The sequence below is a fragment of the Maniola hyperantus genome, chromosome 13 (assembly GCF_902806685.2).
Source record: "Maniola hyperantus chromosome 13, iAphHyp1.2, whole genome shotgun sequence".
NCBI classification, from domain to species: Eukaryota; Metazoa; Arthropoda; class Insecta; order Lepidoptera; family Nymphalidae; genus Maniola; species Maniola hyperantus.
The window spans coordinates 2,069,421-2,087,473 of record NC_048548.1 but is presented as its reverse complement, the minus strand read 5'-3'; the positions used below and the strand labels follow the sequence as shown (position 1 = coordinate 2,087,473).

At 36.9% G+C, this 18,053-nt stretch overlaps 1 protein-coding gene across 1 annotated transcript; it reads left to right on the top strand.

Moving 5' to 3' along the window:
- Positions 1 to 585: 585 nt before the first annotated feature.
- On the top strand, positions 586 to 6,418 carry unk (RING finger protein unk). Its single transcript, XM_034974533.2, has 5 exons — positions 586 to 916; positions 1,020 to 1,229; positions 1,677 to 1,960; positions 3,356 to 3,456; positions 3,695 to 6,418. The coding sequence occupies exons 1-5, from the start codon at positions 858 to 860 to the stop codon at positions 4,814 to 4,816; spliced, it is 1,776 nt and encodes a 591-aa protein (XP_034830424.1). The 5' UTR covers positions 586 to 857; the 3' UTR covers positions 4,817 to 6,418.
- Positions 6,419 to 18,053: the final 11,635 nt, after the last annotated feature.

The window sequence follows — 18,053 nt, the reverse complement described above, 5'->3', positions numbered from 1 at the left end:
TCATTGGTGAAAATGTAGAGCTTATGATTGGTCGCAGAAACTGTGACATAGACAGGCTTCTGTTATTGGATGATTCATAATTCAGTGTTGCAACAACAATCGAATGCTAGTAATTCTTCTATCATAGAATTCTATAGACAAATAAAAATTAAAAAACAAATATCATTTTTAAAAAGTTTGACCGTGAAGTTTAGAAAATGAAATTCAGTCAGAAATCCATTAGAAATCCTACTTAGTAGACAGGTAACCGAGTCAGAGTTAACTATTATAGGTACTGAGTTAGTAGGTACCGAGCACCGAGTCCAATCAATCGGTTTGAGATGATTGTTATTGTTTTTGGAATGAATTTTATTCTTTATAAAAAAAAATATTTTTAAATTGGTTACAACTTACAAATTAATCATTTAAAACTAGTTAGGTATAAATATAAAAATCTGTATAAGTTTTCGCTTTGCGTACAAGATTTTTTTTAATTTTACCAAAAAGAAGACCTATTTTTTGTTTCATTTTTAGTAAAGCATTACACATTTGTGTGAATGAAACAAATAGAAAACACTACGTGACACATCTGTCACTTAGTGATTGTTTTGACTTTTTGAACATTTTTGTTTTTGTGTTTGCCATCAATTGCCTGGAAACTGGAAAACTGAACTATGAGATAAGCTTTCTTTTTAAGTTCAAGGTTTCAATTCTAAAATGTGTTTGTGTAGTAATTTCGAAGCAATTTTACCAATTTTATGATTTCTATTTACATTTAATGACAATATTTAGTATCACGTGACCCTATATTGAATTTTAATTGGACATCGGTGAGCGTGCCCTGCGCGACGCGAGAGGCGCAATAATAGTTCACAAAAATGCCGTCGGAATCTAAGCCTTTGTTGACAGCCCAAACAGAAAAACCAAATCATTATAAGTAATTATACTTTACGACCCTAGTTTTTGTGAAAAGTGATAGTGCAGTTTGTGTAGATTCCCGTGGTGTACAATTCATTAAGTCCGGTGACTTCATTTTGCAGATATCTGAAGGAATTCCGAGTAGAGCAGTGCCCGTCATTCCTACAACACAAATGTACACAACATAGGCCTTTCACATGTTTTCATTGGCATTTCAATAATCAAAGAAGACGAAGACCCGTCCGGAAGAGGGATGGCACGTTTAACTATAGCGCGGATAACTATTGTACCAAATATAACGAGACATCGGGAATATGCGAAGATGGGGACGAGTGAGTAGTCTATGAAACTGTTTTGTTGCACTGTACTTTGTGTTATAAACTTCCTCGCTTATTTTCCTTATGAGAAACTATCATTTAAAGTTACAAAAACAAGGTAAAGCAGTATTAAGATAGTCATAGAGATATTTACTAACAAGAAAATCCGACCAGAAGAAAAGGTCTGTACATGTTATGGTATACTTGTCAGTGTAGGGTACTCTCCTATTCATCCACATAACATCTTTATAAGTTCCATTGTTCTCACTATGCTTTTCATGAAAATAGCTTTAAATAGTGTTGTTGTGCTGATTGATGGCTGAAGTTTAACAGATCTAATGTTAATAATGATGTTCCAATAAGGTGTACAAACTTCACACAGAAATAACCTGTTATTGTAATTTAGAGTAGAGATTATGTACCACATTGAATTTTAAGTGATAATTAAAATTTCTTCCCTAGATGCCCTTACCTACATCGTACAGCTGGCGACACGGAACGTCGATATCACCTCCGTTACTATAAAACTTGTATGTGTGTTCACGATACTGATGCTAGAGGGTTATGCACTAAGAACGGGGCTCACTGCGCCTTCGCGCACGGAGCCCCGGACCTGCGCCCTCCCGTGCTGGACATGAGGGAATTGCAGGCGCTGGACAACCCAGACGGCACTGATGGGGATGTCGCCGCACCAAATGCATTAGATAGGGAAAGGAATTTAATGAATGAAGACCCTAAGTGGCAAGGTTAGTCAAAGTGAAAGAATTCATTTCAAAATTAAATCATGCCAGCAACATTGGTACTGATTCTGAGCACACCTAAGCATTTGCATCCTCTTCTTACTAATATAATATGAAAAGGGCAGACATAGTTTGAATGACCTCGTGACTTAAGCTGCCAGTCGCGAGGGTATTATTCAAATTTGTAGCGTGCACTAAAATTTAGTCTTTAAATTTCCAATTTAAATTCATGTTCCATCCTTTTTTAGCAATATAAAAAGAAAAGGATGCAGATACTCTAAATTTAGTTTAGAGAAAGACAACAGAATTGGCGCCATTGTCTCAGGATTTTTGAAAACCCTCGCGGTTTTGAAAAATCCTGTGGGAACTTGTGTGTCTTGCATTTTGGGAGACTGAATTTACCTTAGTATGGATACAAGTGGGAGCGTGGTAGCCTAGTGATTAAAGGTATGATTCCTAACCACGCTGCACGCAGTATTGCTGCTGCAACAGTGCTGTCACCAGCTGTCACAGCGCTGTCGTGGCACTACTGGTCCCCACACAATCTCTGTAAGCTTATATGACATTTCTTTCCGAGCAAGGCAGCAATGTAGTGGAACATTGCTGCCTAGCTCCAAATGTAATGTCATATAAGCTTATAGAGATGGTATGGGGACCAGTAGTGCCACGACAGGATTGTGACAGCACTGTTGCGGCAGCACTGCTGCGTGCAGCGTGGTTCAGAATCATACCTTAAGAATTCTGCCTCCTGTTTGTGAGATTGGAGGCTAGTCCCGGCCACGCACCTCTAACTTTTCCAAGCTACGCGCATTATACACAACTAGCTGATGCCCGCGACTTCGTCCGCGTGGAATTAGGTTTTTAAAAATCCCGTGGGAACTCTTAGATTTTCCGGGATAAAAAGTAGCCTATGTCACTCTCCAGGTATTTATCTATACCCATGCAAAGAATCACGTCAATCCGTTGCACCGTTGCAACGTGATTGAAGGACAAACCAACAAACAAACACACTTTCGCATTTATAATAAGGGTACTGATGCTCTGTAGAGTGAAGTTTAAAAATGACCAAACTTAGATAAATGAAGCTTCAAAGAAATGAAATAAAGCTATTTCTGAAATTATAGTCTTATCTCGCTCAGATTGAACCCTCAGACCTAGAAAGCTGAAATTTTGCACAGAGGTTTTAAAATGTAGACAAGGAATGAGGCAGACTTATATTTTCGCAGAGAGAAATTCAAATATAGACTATTAGTCTATATTTGACTAACGGCTGATTGAAGCAGTGATTAAGAAAAAAGTTTTTACTAAAAAGAACTTTGTTATCAAAGAAAATTAATCGAATAGTTTGTGTGAGTGTGTTGGTGACAGTGAAGTAATGTTTAATTTTTTATTTATTTTCAGATACGAATTATGTATTATCATCATACAAAACTGAGCCCTGTAAAAGACCACCTAGGTTATGTAGACAAGGGTATGCCTGCCCTCAATACCACAATAGTAAAGTAAGTCTATATGCTCTGATTTTGTTTATGATTCTTAGTTGCGGAGTTAAAACTTAGAAGTACTTCTGAATTGTCAAATGCATCTACCACTGGTTCGGATTGCCTGTCCTACTGGTTTGTATATATCGCTTACATCATTTACTATTTAAATATGAAATAAATTAGAAATAAATCCTGCTGTATTTAAATAAGATGTGCATAGTAGTGTGTAGTGTGTAACGTGTGTTGTGGTGGGCAGGACAAGCGGCGGTCGCCGCGCAAGTACAAGTACCGCAGCACGCCGTGCCCCAACGTGAAGCACGGCGAGGAGTGGGGCGAGCCCTCCAACTGCGAGGCGGGCGACGGCTGCGGCTACTGCCACACGCGCACCGAGCAGCAGTTCCACCCCGAGATCTACAAGAGCACCAAGTGCAACGACGTGCAGCAGGCCGGCTACTGCCCGCGCGGCCTGTTCTGCGCCTTCGCGCACGTGGAGCCCGACCCCGAGCGCGAGCCCGAGCCGCTCGCCGAGCTGCTCGGCGCGCTGCCCGCCAACGGCTCGGGCGACGGCTCCGAGTGCGCGTCCACGTCGTCGGGCGGCTCCAGCGCCGGCAAGCCGCCCGCCGCCGCCTGGCCGCCGCGCGCGCCCTTCGACGCGGCCGTGCTGCACGAGGTGGTGGGCAACGCGCTGGACGACGCGCTCGACGACCCGCTGCACCTCGTGGCGGCGCTGGACCGCGAGCTGCGCGACGACGCGCCCGCCGCCTCCGCGCCCGTCAACATCCCCGCGCGCGCGCTGCGCCCCTTCAGCCCGCAGCCCGCCGGCAGCCCGCTGCCGCCGCTGTTCCGCTACGCGCAGCCCGGCAGCTTCGGCGGCGGCGGCTTCGACTTCGCGGCCTCGCCCAGTGGCGGCGGTGAGCTGGCGCGCCTGCGCGAGGAGGTGGCGGCGTCGCGCCTGGCGGCCGCGCGCTGGGACGAGCGCATCGCGCAGGCGCGCTCGGCGTGCGAAGCGTGGCAGCGCGAGTCGGACGAGGCGTCGCGCGCAGCCGCGCTAGCGGAGCGGCAGCGCGACGAGGCGCTGGCGCACGCGCTGCAGCTGAAGCGCGAGCTGGAAGCGGCGCGCACGCCGCGCCGCGAGCTGCGCGGGCTGCCGCTGGGCGCGCTCAAGGCGCTGCAGGTGGCGGCGCGCGCCGAGCTGGAGGAGATCGAGAAGGTGCTGTACCTGGAGACGGCCACCAAGTGCATGGTGTGCGAGGAGCAGCCGCGTAGCGTGACGCTGGCGCCCTGCAACCACTACGTGCTGTGCGACGCGTGCGCCGCCACGGCCAGCGAGTGCCCCTACTGCCAGGCCGCGCTGCCCGGCAAGCAGCACCACCACTAGCGCGCCCCGAGGTACGCCCGTGTGACCGTGTCCGAATGTTGATGTAAACTTTACTGATTCCCCGTACGTCGAGGGCCGAAGAGCGCCCCGACAGGAGCTCTCTAGCTGTTCTCGCGCATCTTTGCGAAACATCCGTAACAACCAAATGAATATCTAAAAAAATATATTCTGAGCTGTCTATGAAATCTAAATGTAATAAATATTTCCTCGATATTTTTATATATGGATATGTTGAATTGTACGGTCGATGCTTCGTATGGCATATTTAACGTTACTAAAATAGCGTGTCATATTCCGGTGGAGAACTGGACACGCAGGAGGAGGGAATTCAAAGTTACTGCTTACTGACGTTTCTGTCTAATACTAAGGGAGTAGGGACATCTCTCTCCGCATCCGGATTTATGCATCCAATAAAATTATTACAATAGAGACGATTTAAACAATCATTGGATATAAGCTCTAACGAATATTATTAGAATCTATTAATAAATGTTTAACTTTTTTCTACTCTATAGTATATTTTAACAATAGAATGGCAAATTATGTGTACCCGAAAGGAATAAGATGCGTTTATATACATTATCTTATTAGGAATAGCTTCGAAACCTTTTTAACAATGTTAATATTGCGGTGACGGAACATTATATACACCAAAGTTACACGAGTAAATAATTGATAAAGGAGACATGTCTAATTAAAATATACAGATGCATACGTTTTTATATTTGTCTATTAAAATATAGGAATTACTGAATATTTTTCATAAACAAATACATAAAGTTATATGATGTAGAGCATGATTACACTGTAGAATTGGCGTTTCAGATTTAAATATGCTTTTGATGTTTAATACATTTTATTTAGGATTGTGTACTAGTGGCCTTCTTGCTTTTGGCTGATAAATTATACTAATATAGCTACTTATCATATAGTAAACAATAAAGAAACAGTTTTTTTATCTTCAAAAAAATAGAGTGAATAGGTGTTCTTTTAATAAGCAGAGATTCTATTAGAGATTTTGATGCATCAATTTCAGTCAAGACAGCTAATTAAATCCATTACTCTATCAACTATGTTTCGTTCACTTTATAAACTTACTAGAAGATGCCCGCGACTTCGTCCGCGTGGATTTAGGTTTTTAAAAATCCCGTTTATAATATTATAAATGCGAAAGTGTGTCTGTCTGTCTGCTAGCCTTTCACAGCCCATCCATTCAACCGATTTTGCACAGCGATAGCTTGCATTCCGGGGAAGGACATAGGCTACTTTTTATCCCGGAAAATAAAAGAGTTCCCACGGGATTTTTAAAAAACCTAATTCCACGTAGACGAAGTCGCGGGCATCAGCTAGTCTTAAATAAATAAAGATTATGTTTTCAATGCAACACCATTAAGGTAAAAATAAATATTAAATGAACAATTGGCATTGAACAGGTGTGGTAATAATTAACATTAAAAAAATGTAACCAATCAAATTTATTTTGAAAAATAATGATTTATTAGAACAAGAAACTGATGGCGAAAGAATTGACGAATTAGGATAAGTGACCATTGACCATGAAATGTATGGAAAACAGTAGGTTTGGTTTTGTATACAAAGAGTTTGACATGATCGTAAAAGTTTATTCGTAGGTATCATGATCTAATACTTCTATAGACTGGTATTGGCACCGATTCCGTTGTCTTTCTCTAAACTAAATTTAGTATATCTGCATCCTATTCTTTTTAACAATGCTAAAAAGGGACAGAACATCAACTTTACATTTAAAGACTAAATTTTAGTGCACGCTACAAAATTAAACAGTAGGCTCGGCTACAATCACAGCTTTTACCATCTAAATATTAAAACTATAAAACTGTTAAACTGCGTCTGTCCTTTTCATATTACATTAGTAAGAAGAGGATGCGAATACTCTAAAATTAGGTTGTGCTCAGAAATGGCAACTAAATTTTAGAATATTTGCATCTTTTTCTTAATGGTAATAAGAAAAGGACGAGCAAACTTATTTTAATTTAAAACTGACCTCTTGACTGCCAGTCTTGGGCATAATGTTTAAAGTGCAGTAGCACTAAAATTTTAAGTTGCTAGTTTAAAATTCATTTTCCGTCCTTTTTTAGCAATGTTAAAAAGAAAAAGGTGCAGATATTTTGTTTAGAGAAAGACATCAGAATCGACGCCAGGTATAGTACGATACATCTACTTTGAGATGACGGTTTTGACGGTTGAGATGGCAATCGTGGAAGAAACGCCCGCACAGCCCCCGTAACTCGGTGCGGGTGCCGTGCGGGTGTGCGGGGCGTCCCCTCGCCTCATGCCCCGATTGCCATCTCGAGCTGTCGCGGACTATATGTGTCTCCCGCTACGCGTACGCGCATGCGTGTCACACAAGCATACGAAATTATCTTCACTTTTTATTAAAATACCCAATGTATGAGCTTTGCCTGTCCGAAGTTTTATATGTTTGATCATGATATGTGAATTATTTATATTTCGTTGGATACTGTACTGTTGGTGCTTGGGATAGTATTTGGATTTTTTCATTGCAATATTGGAATATGGAACATATTTCTCTAAATGTGAAATTTCTAAAAAATGCTAGCTTACGCTAGATTATACTGATAGCTTATATCCGTTTTATTCCTCGGCCTGTGTGGCATTCGGGTTCTAATTTAGGTTTTAGTAAACCGATATTATTATTATTAATGATTAAAAACAAGTATTTATTATATTTTGAAGAAGCAACATCACAAATTTTTAATTTTATAAAAATTCTGCTGTCAGAATTCGATGCTATACCGATTCGATTCGATTTATTCGATGATATATTCGATATTTATATGGTTTACAAAAGTTAAATAATTACCTATGGTATAATATTTTCGCCTTGGACTGTACCTACCGTTGTTTGAAGCTTAAATAATAATTATTTGAGATAGCATAATGATTCCCGCCTTTATACATCTTTCTTATCATATTGCTGTCTCTTTCTAACTCCATCACAGTTCTCCTATACTGCTGTCCCAAAAAATCACGTAGGTATATAATATCATAACTATTATTACAGTTCTTGCATTTCACGAGGGCGAGTGGCTCACGCTTGTGTTTAAGTCGTATCGGTATAAGTAAGGTATACTAAATGTGTGCGTTTGCGAACGCTTGCTCGCGACTGATTGGTCCGACATGCACGCACACTTACGCAATGTCTGTGTATACGACGTAACCACAAGTTCACTCGCCTTCGTGAATTGCAATAACTGTACCATAATAAATGTTATATCATTAAGAATAATCAAGCATTAACCGGGAGTTGTTGATTGTTACTTTTTTACATTTCTAAGTAATCATACTATATTATGTAAGAAGTAAATGTAGAATAGAATACCCTTTGAACAGCACAATAGACTGGCTTGGAATAGGCTTTTAAGGACCAATACTTGATCAATGTTGCCTCACGTTATTCTTATTCAACTTTGAAGATTTCTATCAAATTAAAAAAAAACTGCGAGACATCGAACTTTGCAGTTTCAATACTAATATTATAATTAACGAATAAGTTTCTTTTTAGAAGTGGATATTTTTATGGAGATTATTATTAACATTTTTGAAAATAACCCTATTTTTGACCTTGAATTTTTTATTGTCTTAACGCGAACGTGAAAATAAGTCTTTTTATCCAACTTTAAAAACAAGAGACTTCAAAATGAAGCATATTGTAATTATTAGTTTCTTTATACTCAAACGAAAATTTAAATTGACTAATATTATGAAAGCTAAGCATTTTTATTTTTTAAAAAAAGAAGTTACTATTTATGTTCTTTATTTTGTTACATTTTATAGAGCATTTTTAAGTTACATTCCTAATAAAAATCTTTAGAGATTTATAGTTCATTTCACTCTAAAACACAGTTTAGTAATCAAACAGTTGTGTAAGGAATAAGGATTGCACCTGCACAATGGAGCCGATTCTCTAGTACACAATCTCTAAACTAAACTAAATTAACAGGTTTAAGTCTAGTGCTTTCTTTTTCCGCAAGCAACATTATGAAAGGGATAGCAATAGATTTAGACGTGATATTTTAGTTTAGTTTAGAGATTGTGTACAAAGGAATTAGCCACATTTACTTTGTAATAGTGTGGCTCCATTGGCGAACATTCGGCAAATCTTCGGCAGACATTCGCCGGCGTCAATCGTAAAATTCGACATTCGCCAAACCTTTGTGTCGAGGCGGCAATTTGAGGTGCATCAAAGGAAATAGACGGCAATTCCACCCGCATCAAAGGAAATTCGTTGTTGGTGAATTCGCCAAACATTTGCCGAATCTCGAATGTGGTGGCTCCGCTGGCAACGGGCTAGAAGATTTGCCGCTTGGCGAACTTTCGCCAAAACTCGCTCAAACTCGAAACATTCGCGCAGTGGAGCCACTCCATAACAACGCGAAGGTAGCCTTGCGGTTCAAGCAGGCACCACAGTCCTATTCACATATCAATAAATGATTTTGGTAATTATGATCATGGATTTGCTAAAGATAAGGCATTTGCTTAAGAACTAATTCGGATCCAATGCAGTGCGTAAAGAGCCTTACGGGTAAGAGAGCCTCAGGAAAGATATTGCGCTTATAAATTATTCTTAGACCGCAGAGCAGAGCGCATATCGAAACGTTTAAAAATTACAACATGATAGTGGCAGTTTTTAATTAACGGCGTTGTTCAACTGTACAATTGCTAAACTATGGTAGATGAATATGAGAATGGCTGCATTTTTAGTTAAATATGTATAAACAAATAAATAAAATGACAGAATAATAAAATTATTATTTTATTTGTTTATTTAATTTGAGCGTATCCATTTTTTTGAAGATGAACATGATTTTTTGATGGCTTTTTCACTTTTATTTATTTGTTGTTATATTTGATAAATGTGACTCAAGCCAGATTTAATTTAGTTCTTAATAAATCCCTCGCGCAATAAGTACATTGATTTTTAAATCTAAGGATAGCATTTTGATATTACGACCCATAGACTGATAAGTGAAATGGGCTCTAAATTTACAAACACAAATTACATATAAAGCAAAAATAATTGTTCAGTGTTTTTGAAGTGCAGGCTTTGTTAATCTAATATTTAGAAACACTTGTGTTTTTTTTACACATTTTAATTATTGACATAAGCTAAAAGAAAAATCCATTGTTTTTATTATTTTCTTTTTACTAATTAATTCTAAGGTAAATCAGAAGAAAGGAAATATTTCATTATATTTTTGCAAATCAAATTTAGTTTCAACCAAATTAAAAACATTGACACTTGGTAGTAAATTAATCTACCTACTGTCAAATATTTTTTTAACATTATCTTCTTTTACCCGATTTATTGAAACCGTAGTTTGGTTGAAATATTTTATATGTTCGTTTTTATTACAAAAAAGAATCTATAATGGAAAAAATATACTCGTAGTAATATAATAATAAAATAGCTATCTTTATAAACTAACGCATTTTATAGATTTTTTTTCTAATTTTCTACAATTTAAAAATAAAATAAAATATTCAAATATATATAATGATAATAAATATTTATAATAGGTATATTTTGAAAATTTAAACATAGGTTTTCTGTTTTTTTTTTAATTTTTTGTATCGGTATATTATTATAGTAATAGTAATAACAAATTGATTTTAGGATTAATAAAATTTAGATATAAGTAGTGTTTTCAAATTGTATTGGACATTATTTTAAGAGTAGTAGCAAGCAACGTGCATTGTAATCGGAAGCAATACAACCACAGCCGCCTTGTACTTGATAACGAGATATAGTATATTTATTGTAATAGGTCGGCCGGCCAAATAACATACATAGTTATATTGAACCTTAGTAGAGCAGAAAATCTGAGCTAAGGCTCGAGTGTGACGTGCTTCGAGGGTGCAGCGTGCGTTACAGTAGCCGGCAAGAAATATTGTACATCGACCTTTAAAATCAGATTTCGGCTTTGTAGAGCGTTGTCTCTGTCATTCATACCTATGTGACGTTTTGTCGGTCTCAACGACAGAGACAACGCTCTACGAAAATCTCTTTCTAAAGGTTCAACTTTACAATATTTGCTGCCGGTTACTGTACACTTCATTGTGCTTAGTATGAGATTTTACATCTTATCAACGTTTTGGTAGAATTCGAGCGGTGATATCGTCTAGAGTAAAATGGACCTAACTATCAGTTAAGACGTCTGTGTACGAATGTAACGCTGAACGTTGCACGCTCCGCCCTGCTGAAAGCTAAAATATTCCCAGAGATGGTTTTAGTACCTATTCACTTAGATTGGACACACAGAATGTGTAATCGTTAGATAATAACTAATATTCCCGTGTCTAGTACTTTTAAAGGAAACCTGCTCAATCCTAACGTTAGATTTTCTCGGGTATATGATATTTCAACCATGCATTACACCTAAAATTATACTGTCTTGATATCTAAAAAAAACTTGTCTATCGAAGAAAATAGACACATCAAGCACCATGGTTGATCTAGAAAACTATTAATTCTTTCAATAAAGTTTTATGACTTCAATTACAGTGCTATTTCTAACATTCATGGCGCATTTTTATTGTGTTCAATCTACAGTGAATCCTGTATGTTTAGTATGAGTTTACATCTCATCAACGTTGATAGTTTTCGAGCGTCTTAAACACAATAACGTCAGGGTAAAATGGACCTAAAAGTTCTTAATTCAGTATGACCAATTTTAATTTCGCAAGGTTTCCTCATGCGTAGCCGTAGTAGCAAACTTGAGTTTTAACTTTTAATGCAAGGCAATTAAGGTCCATTTTATTTTGATGGTAGGTAAATTGTTTTCACGCTCGGATTCTATCAAGTTAAGATGTAAAATCTAAATTAGACACACTGGCCGTCTTTCAAATTCGATCCCAGAGTTAACCTACAATGTCGATACGGCACATTTTGTCATGGTCTGAATAGTGCACGCTTTAATAAATTATTGTTTGTGAGGCATAGTGTAGGGCATGTTAAGAAATGTAAGTTGTAATATGTATGGCGAAGGAGTGTTTATATGACGTTAAGGAATGTAACACCTCTCCTGTACTATGGAATGATTGCTGTCGAACGCAAACCTTAGGGCCTGTTCTGACGAGGTACAATTGTCCGCGGAGGATAAAAGTCCCTCATCTTTTACTATAATAAGAACCAAATAATAGTTGGCAACCTATTTTGCTCAACCAATCGCAAGTAAATCACAAATTTCATAATACAGGGGCTGATTCGAAATTTATTTTTCATTTTTCACAACTTATTCATTAGCGTCAAATTACCCTCGAATTACCTTTGGCCAAATATCTTGTCACCTTTTGCCACGTTTTTTCAATATTAAATACTTTTGTTACCTAAGTATATTCTAAGGGGTGAGAAGGTATATGACCATAATTTTTTGAATAGGAATTGATAGGGATATGTTAGGCCTAACATATTGTCACATAAATAAATGTTTCGAGTCACGTGAAGTTATTTAGAAATAGATACTGTATTAACTACAAGTTAGTATGAAGTGTAAATCGGGATAACTTGGACAGCCAACTGTAAAATGAGATTTTGCTTTTTCAAACTGTAAATTACCTAAGGCCAAGCTCACACTGAAATTTTACAGCGCGATATTTCTCGCAGAGTTCTGTGGCATAGAAAATTGTATAAAGCCGTACGCACTTAATTTCTATACAGAATACTGTGGGGAAAAATTCGCGCGGGGAAATTTTACACTGCGGGCTTACCCTAACTTTATTCAAATTTAATTTTTACAAGCGGGTTTAAAATCTTTCATAAGTTGGAGTATTTAAACAGTTTGGTTTTGTGATTTTCCGTAGCATTTTTTTATCATTGGTTTAAATACAAAATTTTCGCTAATGGCGCTGAACGCTAATTGTGATGTGTAGAGGACTCGATATTGAATTTCGTTTTTGAAACTCATACTAAGGGTGAAATCTGTAGAGCGTACTTTGAATTTGCTCAGATTTAAGACACTGTTTAAACGAGACAGATCTATGTCAGCTATATCTCTGTCTCGTTTTAACCGTGTCTAATGTCTGAGCAAAGTCAAAGTTTGCTCTATAGATTTCAGCCTTAGCGTTCTTCGTTAATGTTTTCTAGTTTGACTGTCCAAGCTACGTGGAAAAGCAAAGTTGGCCCGATTTATTGTATTGCAAACAAAATGTTCTGTGTTGCCATCGCCTAGTAGCTTGCTAGAGTTTGAACTTTGAATTTCATATAATTTAAAAAATTAGATGTGTATTAGAGTCACATTTATTTTTATATAGAATCTTTATCACATGGAGATAAACTTTCATCGATATAGTTACATCAAAACGATATAAAATTAATATCATCTTCATAATTATTAATAACTAAATGAAAAATGCATATATAGATACGTGCACTCTTGTATTTTCGAAATCATGTACGAAAGTATTCTTTGGTATAGTCCGTAAAAAACGACTCCTCACGCGCCATTTTAACTCTACGGGTCAACCGTCATGTCAAAAGTACGTTTTTAAGGACTAAAATCGTTGACATGAAATTTGACACAAAAAGTAAAAATGGCCCGTGAGAAGTTAAATTATACGCGGTATATTACTTTTGTTTAAACTTGAAGCAGATAACTATTGCAAATTGTAACATATCAAGAAAAGTATTTTTCAAAGTTTGCAGAAAAGCGTATTTCAGGGTACAGTCTCACTAGGCATATTTCCCGAGTTACTATTTTCAACAAACTACGGCTACAGTTTGCTTCAGTAAAAAAATAACTCAGAACTTGAGCCTGCGCAGTGGACAATTTATCAATCAATTTGATGGTACGAAGGCGCGACAGCAGTGGTGGGTGTGTGTCGGCCCGCTACTGGTTCATTACCTTTCGCTTCTCGTGTTGTTGGAACCTGTAAATTATGAGCAGACACTTTCCATTCACTGTTCTTCAGGTTTGCGACACAGGCTCTCTGCAGCCAGCCGGCCAGCAGGTTGTCAGTTGACTAGCGAGACTGCTGCCTTGTAGTCGCTTAAAATGTTTCTTTTAACCGGATAAGAGTAGATCTGTCCTTAAAATTATTTTAACCCAGTACTACTAGCTTTAGTAGGTTATGAATTTAGGTCCTTTACTAATAAAAAAATACTACATACAAATTATACACTCAGCGGCGACGTTCATCTAACCAATTAGATTGTTACGGGATAATTTTATCACGTCATCTCTCAATAATCTGATTGGTTGAAGTTCTCTCTGATTCATTTGATACGTTTGTATTGAAGCGGAGACGTGTTCAATAGACCAATCAGGTTGCTGTATCACGTGTTAAAATATTACAACATCTCTCAATAACTTGGTTGGTCGAAAATACGAAGAAGATCAATAAGAAGTCAATGTTTCTGTGAAAACTATGCGTTTTAAAATTTTAGTCCTCACGCGCAATTTTAACTTTTTGTGTCAAATTTCATGTCAAAAGTATGATTTTAGTCCTTATTATAAAGGTGAACGGTGAACCGTACTTTTGACATGACAGTTGATCGATAGAGTTAAAATGGCGCGTGAGTAGTCATTTTTTACGAACTAAAGTTATGAACAATGAGTATTTTTATTATTAAAGGCCTAATTAATCAGCTGTTTTTTTTAATTTAGACAGGCGTGGTGTGGTTCTTGTTGTTTTTATTACGATTATGTTACATTAATTAAATTAGGTCATTATTATTTTACACTGCATTACGGAACAGTTTTACAACTTTGCATTTTACGTTAATTTCTTTTTATTTAGGACCAATTTTGTTCAAAATCTTTTTAATGTTGTGCAGTGGGCATAATAACTACTCTTTTTTGAATATTTTTAATATAATTCTTTTTAATTTTTATTTAATCGTTAATTAGGTAGGTAGGTCCAACAAATTTTTTCAATTTATTATTGTTAATTAGAAGTGAACGTTATAATAACCAATGCGTTCACATAGCAGATCAAATGTATTGTTTTTAATTATTTTTTATATTTATTAATCTATGCATTCAAGCTTATGCTCTGTCATAGTAGGTACTTTATAAACAAAGTAATTTTCAAATCCATGTGATACAACATGTAACAGAGATGATTATAATATTCTAGGTAGGTAGGTTTAATAAATTTTAAATTCCATTCAATAAAATAAGTGTTTTATTTAAAACCTTTTCCCCTTTTCATTCCTTTACATAAAAACTAAGCATAATGTGCCTTAATAAAAAAACCTATGGCGTGATTTAAACAAGCGTTAAAAAGTAAACGCGTTTCATAAAACGCACATTAACGTTTGTTTAAACCGCGCATCAGATACTGCACATACGAGGGAGTATTGTCCGCGGAGGACAAAACCTGTCTTTTTACAGCGGTTTTTCGACGTACACGGTTACGGTACGGTTTTGTATAAAGACGATAGACTAATAGTAGGTAGGTACCTAAGTATATAGTCCCCACCAATTAGTCGCAATAGCATTTTTTAGGCGTCGGTGGGGCGCGCGCGTGCCTTGCCGCACCCTCTTTCGCCTTCTGCATTAGTGTGAGTGCCCATCCGTACACGAGCGCACGGAACAATACCTGCGCGAGCTAGCACTCGCAACGTAGGTCAGACGCGACTGTTTCAACTGTCGGGAACAATATTTGTCGATATAGTGTGCGCTATGCGATGCAGTTATTTCTAAACAAATCAATTATTTTGTCCTCCGTGGACAAGTCTGTCATCTGCGTAGGCCCTAAAGGTTTTCTACTTATAACCAAATATCTTAATATTGGGGCCGATTCTCTTGTACACAATCTCTAAAGTAAACTAAATTAACAGGTTTACATCTAGTGCTAGCCTTTTCCGCAAGCAACATTATGAAAGGGATAGCAATAGATTTAGATGTGTTATTTTAGTTTAGTTTAGAGATTGTGTACAACGGAATTAGCCACAATGTTAGAATTTCATCATAAACGAAGCTTGGTTCAAAAATTAGTCTCAATTGGAAGCATAAATATAATTTATTGATTCAATTTACACAGTAGGTACGATTTATTTTAGTCGATGAGCAATCTCAAATAATTATAACAAAGTAAAATGTTAATCTGTGACCACACAGTATCCAACTTCCAATATACATAATATATTATTAAAGTTAGTTATATTGCTGGTTAAAAATGTAGGTAGGTACTGTTTTACCACAAAATCTTTTGGATCAGATTTTAGATGCACAACACCAAAAATTAAAATTGTGGTGCTTTAATATGATAGTGAAATTTTAGTTTACGCAAAACACAAAACCCTTAGTAGTTCAAGCAAGGTATTCTTATATCTTCTTAGGGCCTTTAGTTTTTTTAAACTAAGTATTTGGCATTTGCCGTAAGTATACCTATATGCGCCGTGCGCGATCCGACTTTTAATTTGTAAGTAGAATGAGGTATTACGTTTTGTCATTTTTGGCGTTGTGCATCTCACCGCAATAAACCCGTTTATCCCATACAACGCACATGTTTAACGCCTTACGCCAGTTTGAACAGCGCCATAAGGGCTACGGTTGTAGCTGGAACTGTGCGATCCGAGCTGATACATATTAAACACAGACAGATGGGCCGATAATTAACCGAACAAAGAACCAGAGAAGCCGGTTACAAGACTTACAAGTTATTCTACTTTAGACATTTGTTCGTAAGGGCTACCGTTCCTTTTCTTCGTCTTTGTTCCTTTAGCCTGTGGTCTCAAATAATTTAATGCACAAAACCTAATTCGGTCACTAATTAACAATTTTGCCAAGCTTACGTGTCTATTAAGACTTTTTTTATATATTCTGATTTTTAGGCGACTTTATAGTATAATTCCTTTTATTATGTTAATATATATAATATTATATTCGTATTTTATACATTTTAAAATAAAACTTAACCTAACTAAAGCTTACAGTCATGGTCGATAGTGCTCATAAATAAAATAATTTATGACCAAATAGATACATTATTATAAATATTATTTTTGTTACCTAAATATTTTAATTTTACTAAAACAAAACTGCAGCCTAATTTTAATTTCAAAAGAAATACCTACACTTATTATCTACGATTGCAATTCTTGTAACAAAGTTTACTTGCTACCATAAAGCGAGTCATTATACAAGCCCAGCTATGTAGGTGTACAAGCTTAGCTGAGATCAGCTGTTTTATATACGCAATACGCAGTCATAATCCTCGTGTTCTGGTTGGACTACTTATTTTGCGCGCACTGTAACTATCTACTAGGCCGCAATTGAGTCTTGGACTGTAGTTATAAAATGATGTGATTTTAGAAGATTTAGGCTAGAATTTATTATTAGAGAGAATAATTTAAAAAAATCAGTGATTAATGACGTCACAAGGAGTAAGCAACAAATATTTTTTATGTTAAAAAATTGAAAATTATTTGTCGTTTCTCTTTGTGACGTCATTAATCGCCTTCCGTAGAGAGTGACGTAAATAAATTAAATGTCAAAAATAATGAAAAATCTAAAATTTTTTTTACAATTATTCTCTTTAATAACGAATTCTAGCCGCACAAACTACCGCTATACAAAACATCATTTTTTTGCTAGCGTTCTGGTGACATCCTATATAAAAAAAAACTAATTGCGTTATAGCCACTGACATGTACATTTCAGTGGTTGCAGCCCACAATTTTTTTGTTAGGAATGACCTGTCAATGTGTATTGCATACTGCATAGGTGTTGTTGACTTTATTGGATTATTGTGCCTGTTTATTTACAAGTAAATGTGTTATATAGCCTATTTCCGAAGCTCCGTACCGAGTTTTGGCTTAATAAATCAATCAATTTTTAGGTCAAATAGAGCGTATTTTGACTTTGCTCAGACTTAAGGCAAAGTTAAAAAGAGACAGGTTTATATCTTGCTCATTTGAAATCTGTGTTAATTCTAAGCAAAGACAAAGTGCTCTATAGATTTCAGCCTAAGTAAAAAATTAAAAAATGAATTCGACTTTCACTAACAAATCTTTGGTCAAAATTCAGATCGAGGTGCGGCGAAGTTCGACTTTCGACTACAACGTGAAAAACAAATCAGTTTGCACCTAGACTAGTGAAATAAAGTGCGAGATAAATGACCGAAAGTGCCTAGAACTACATGGCCGGTTCATTTAACCTACGTGCGTTAATATTAAACAATTAAGGCGTTTCTCAATTTGATAGGAAAGTGACATATTTATGGTCCTTCG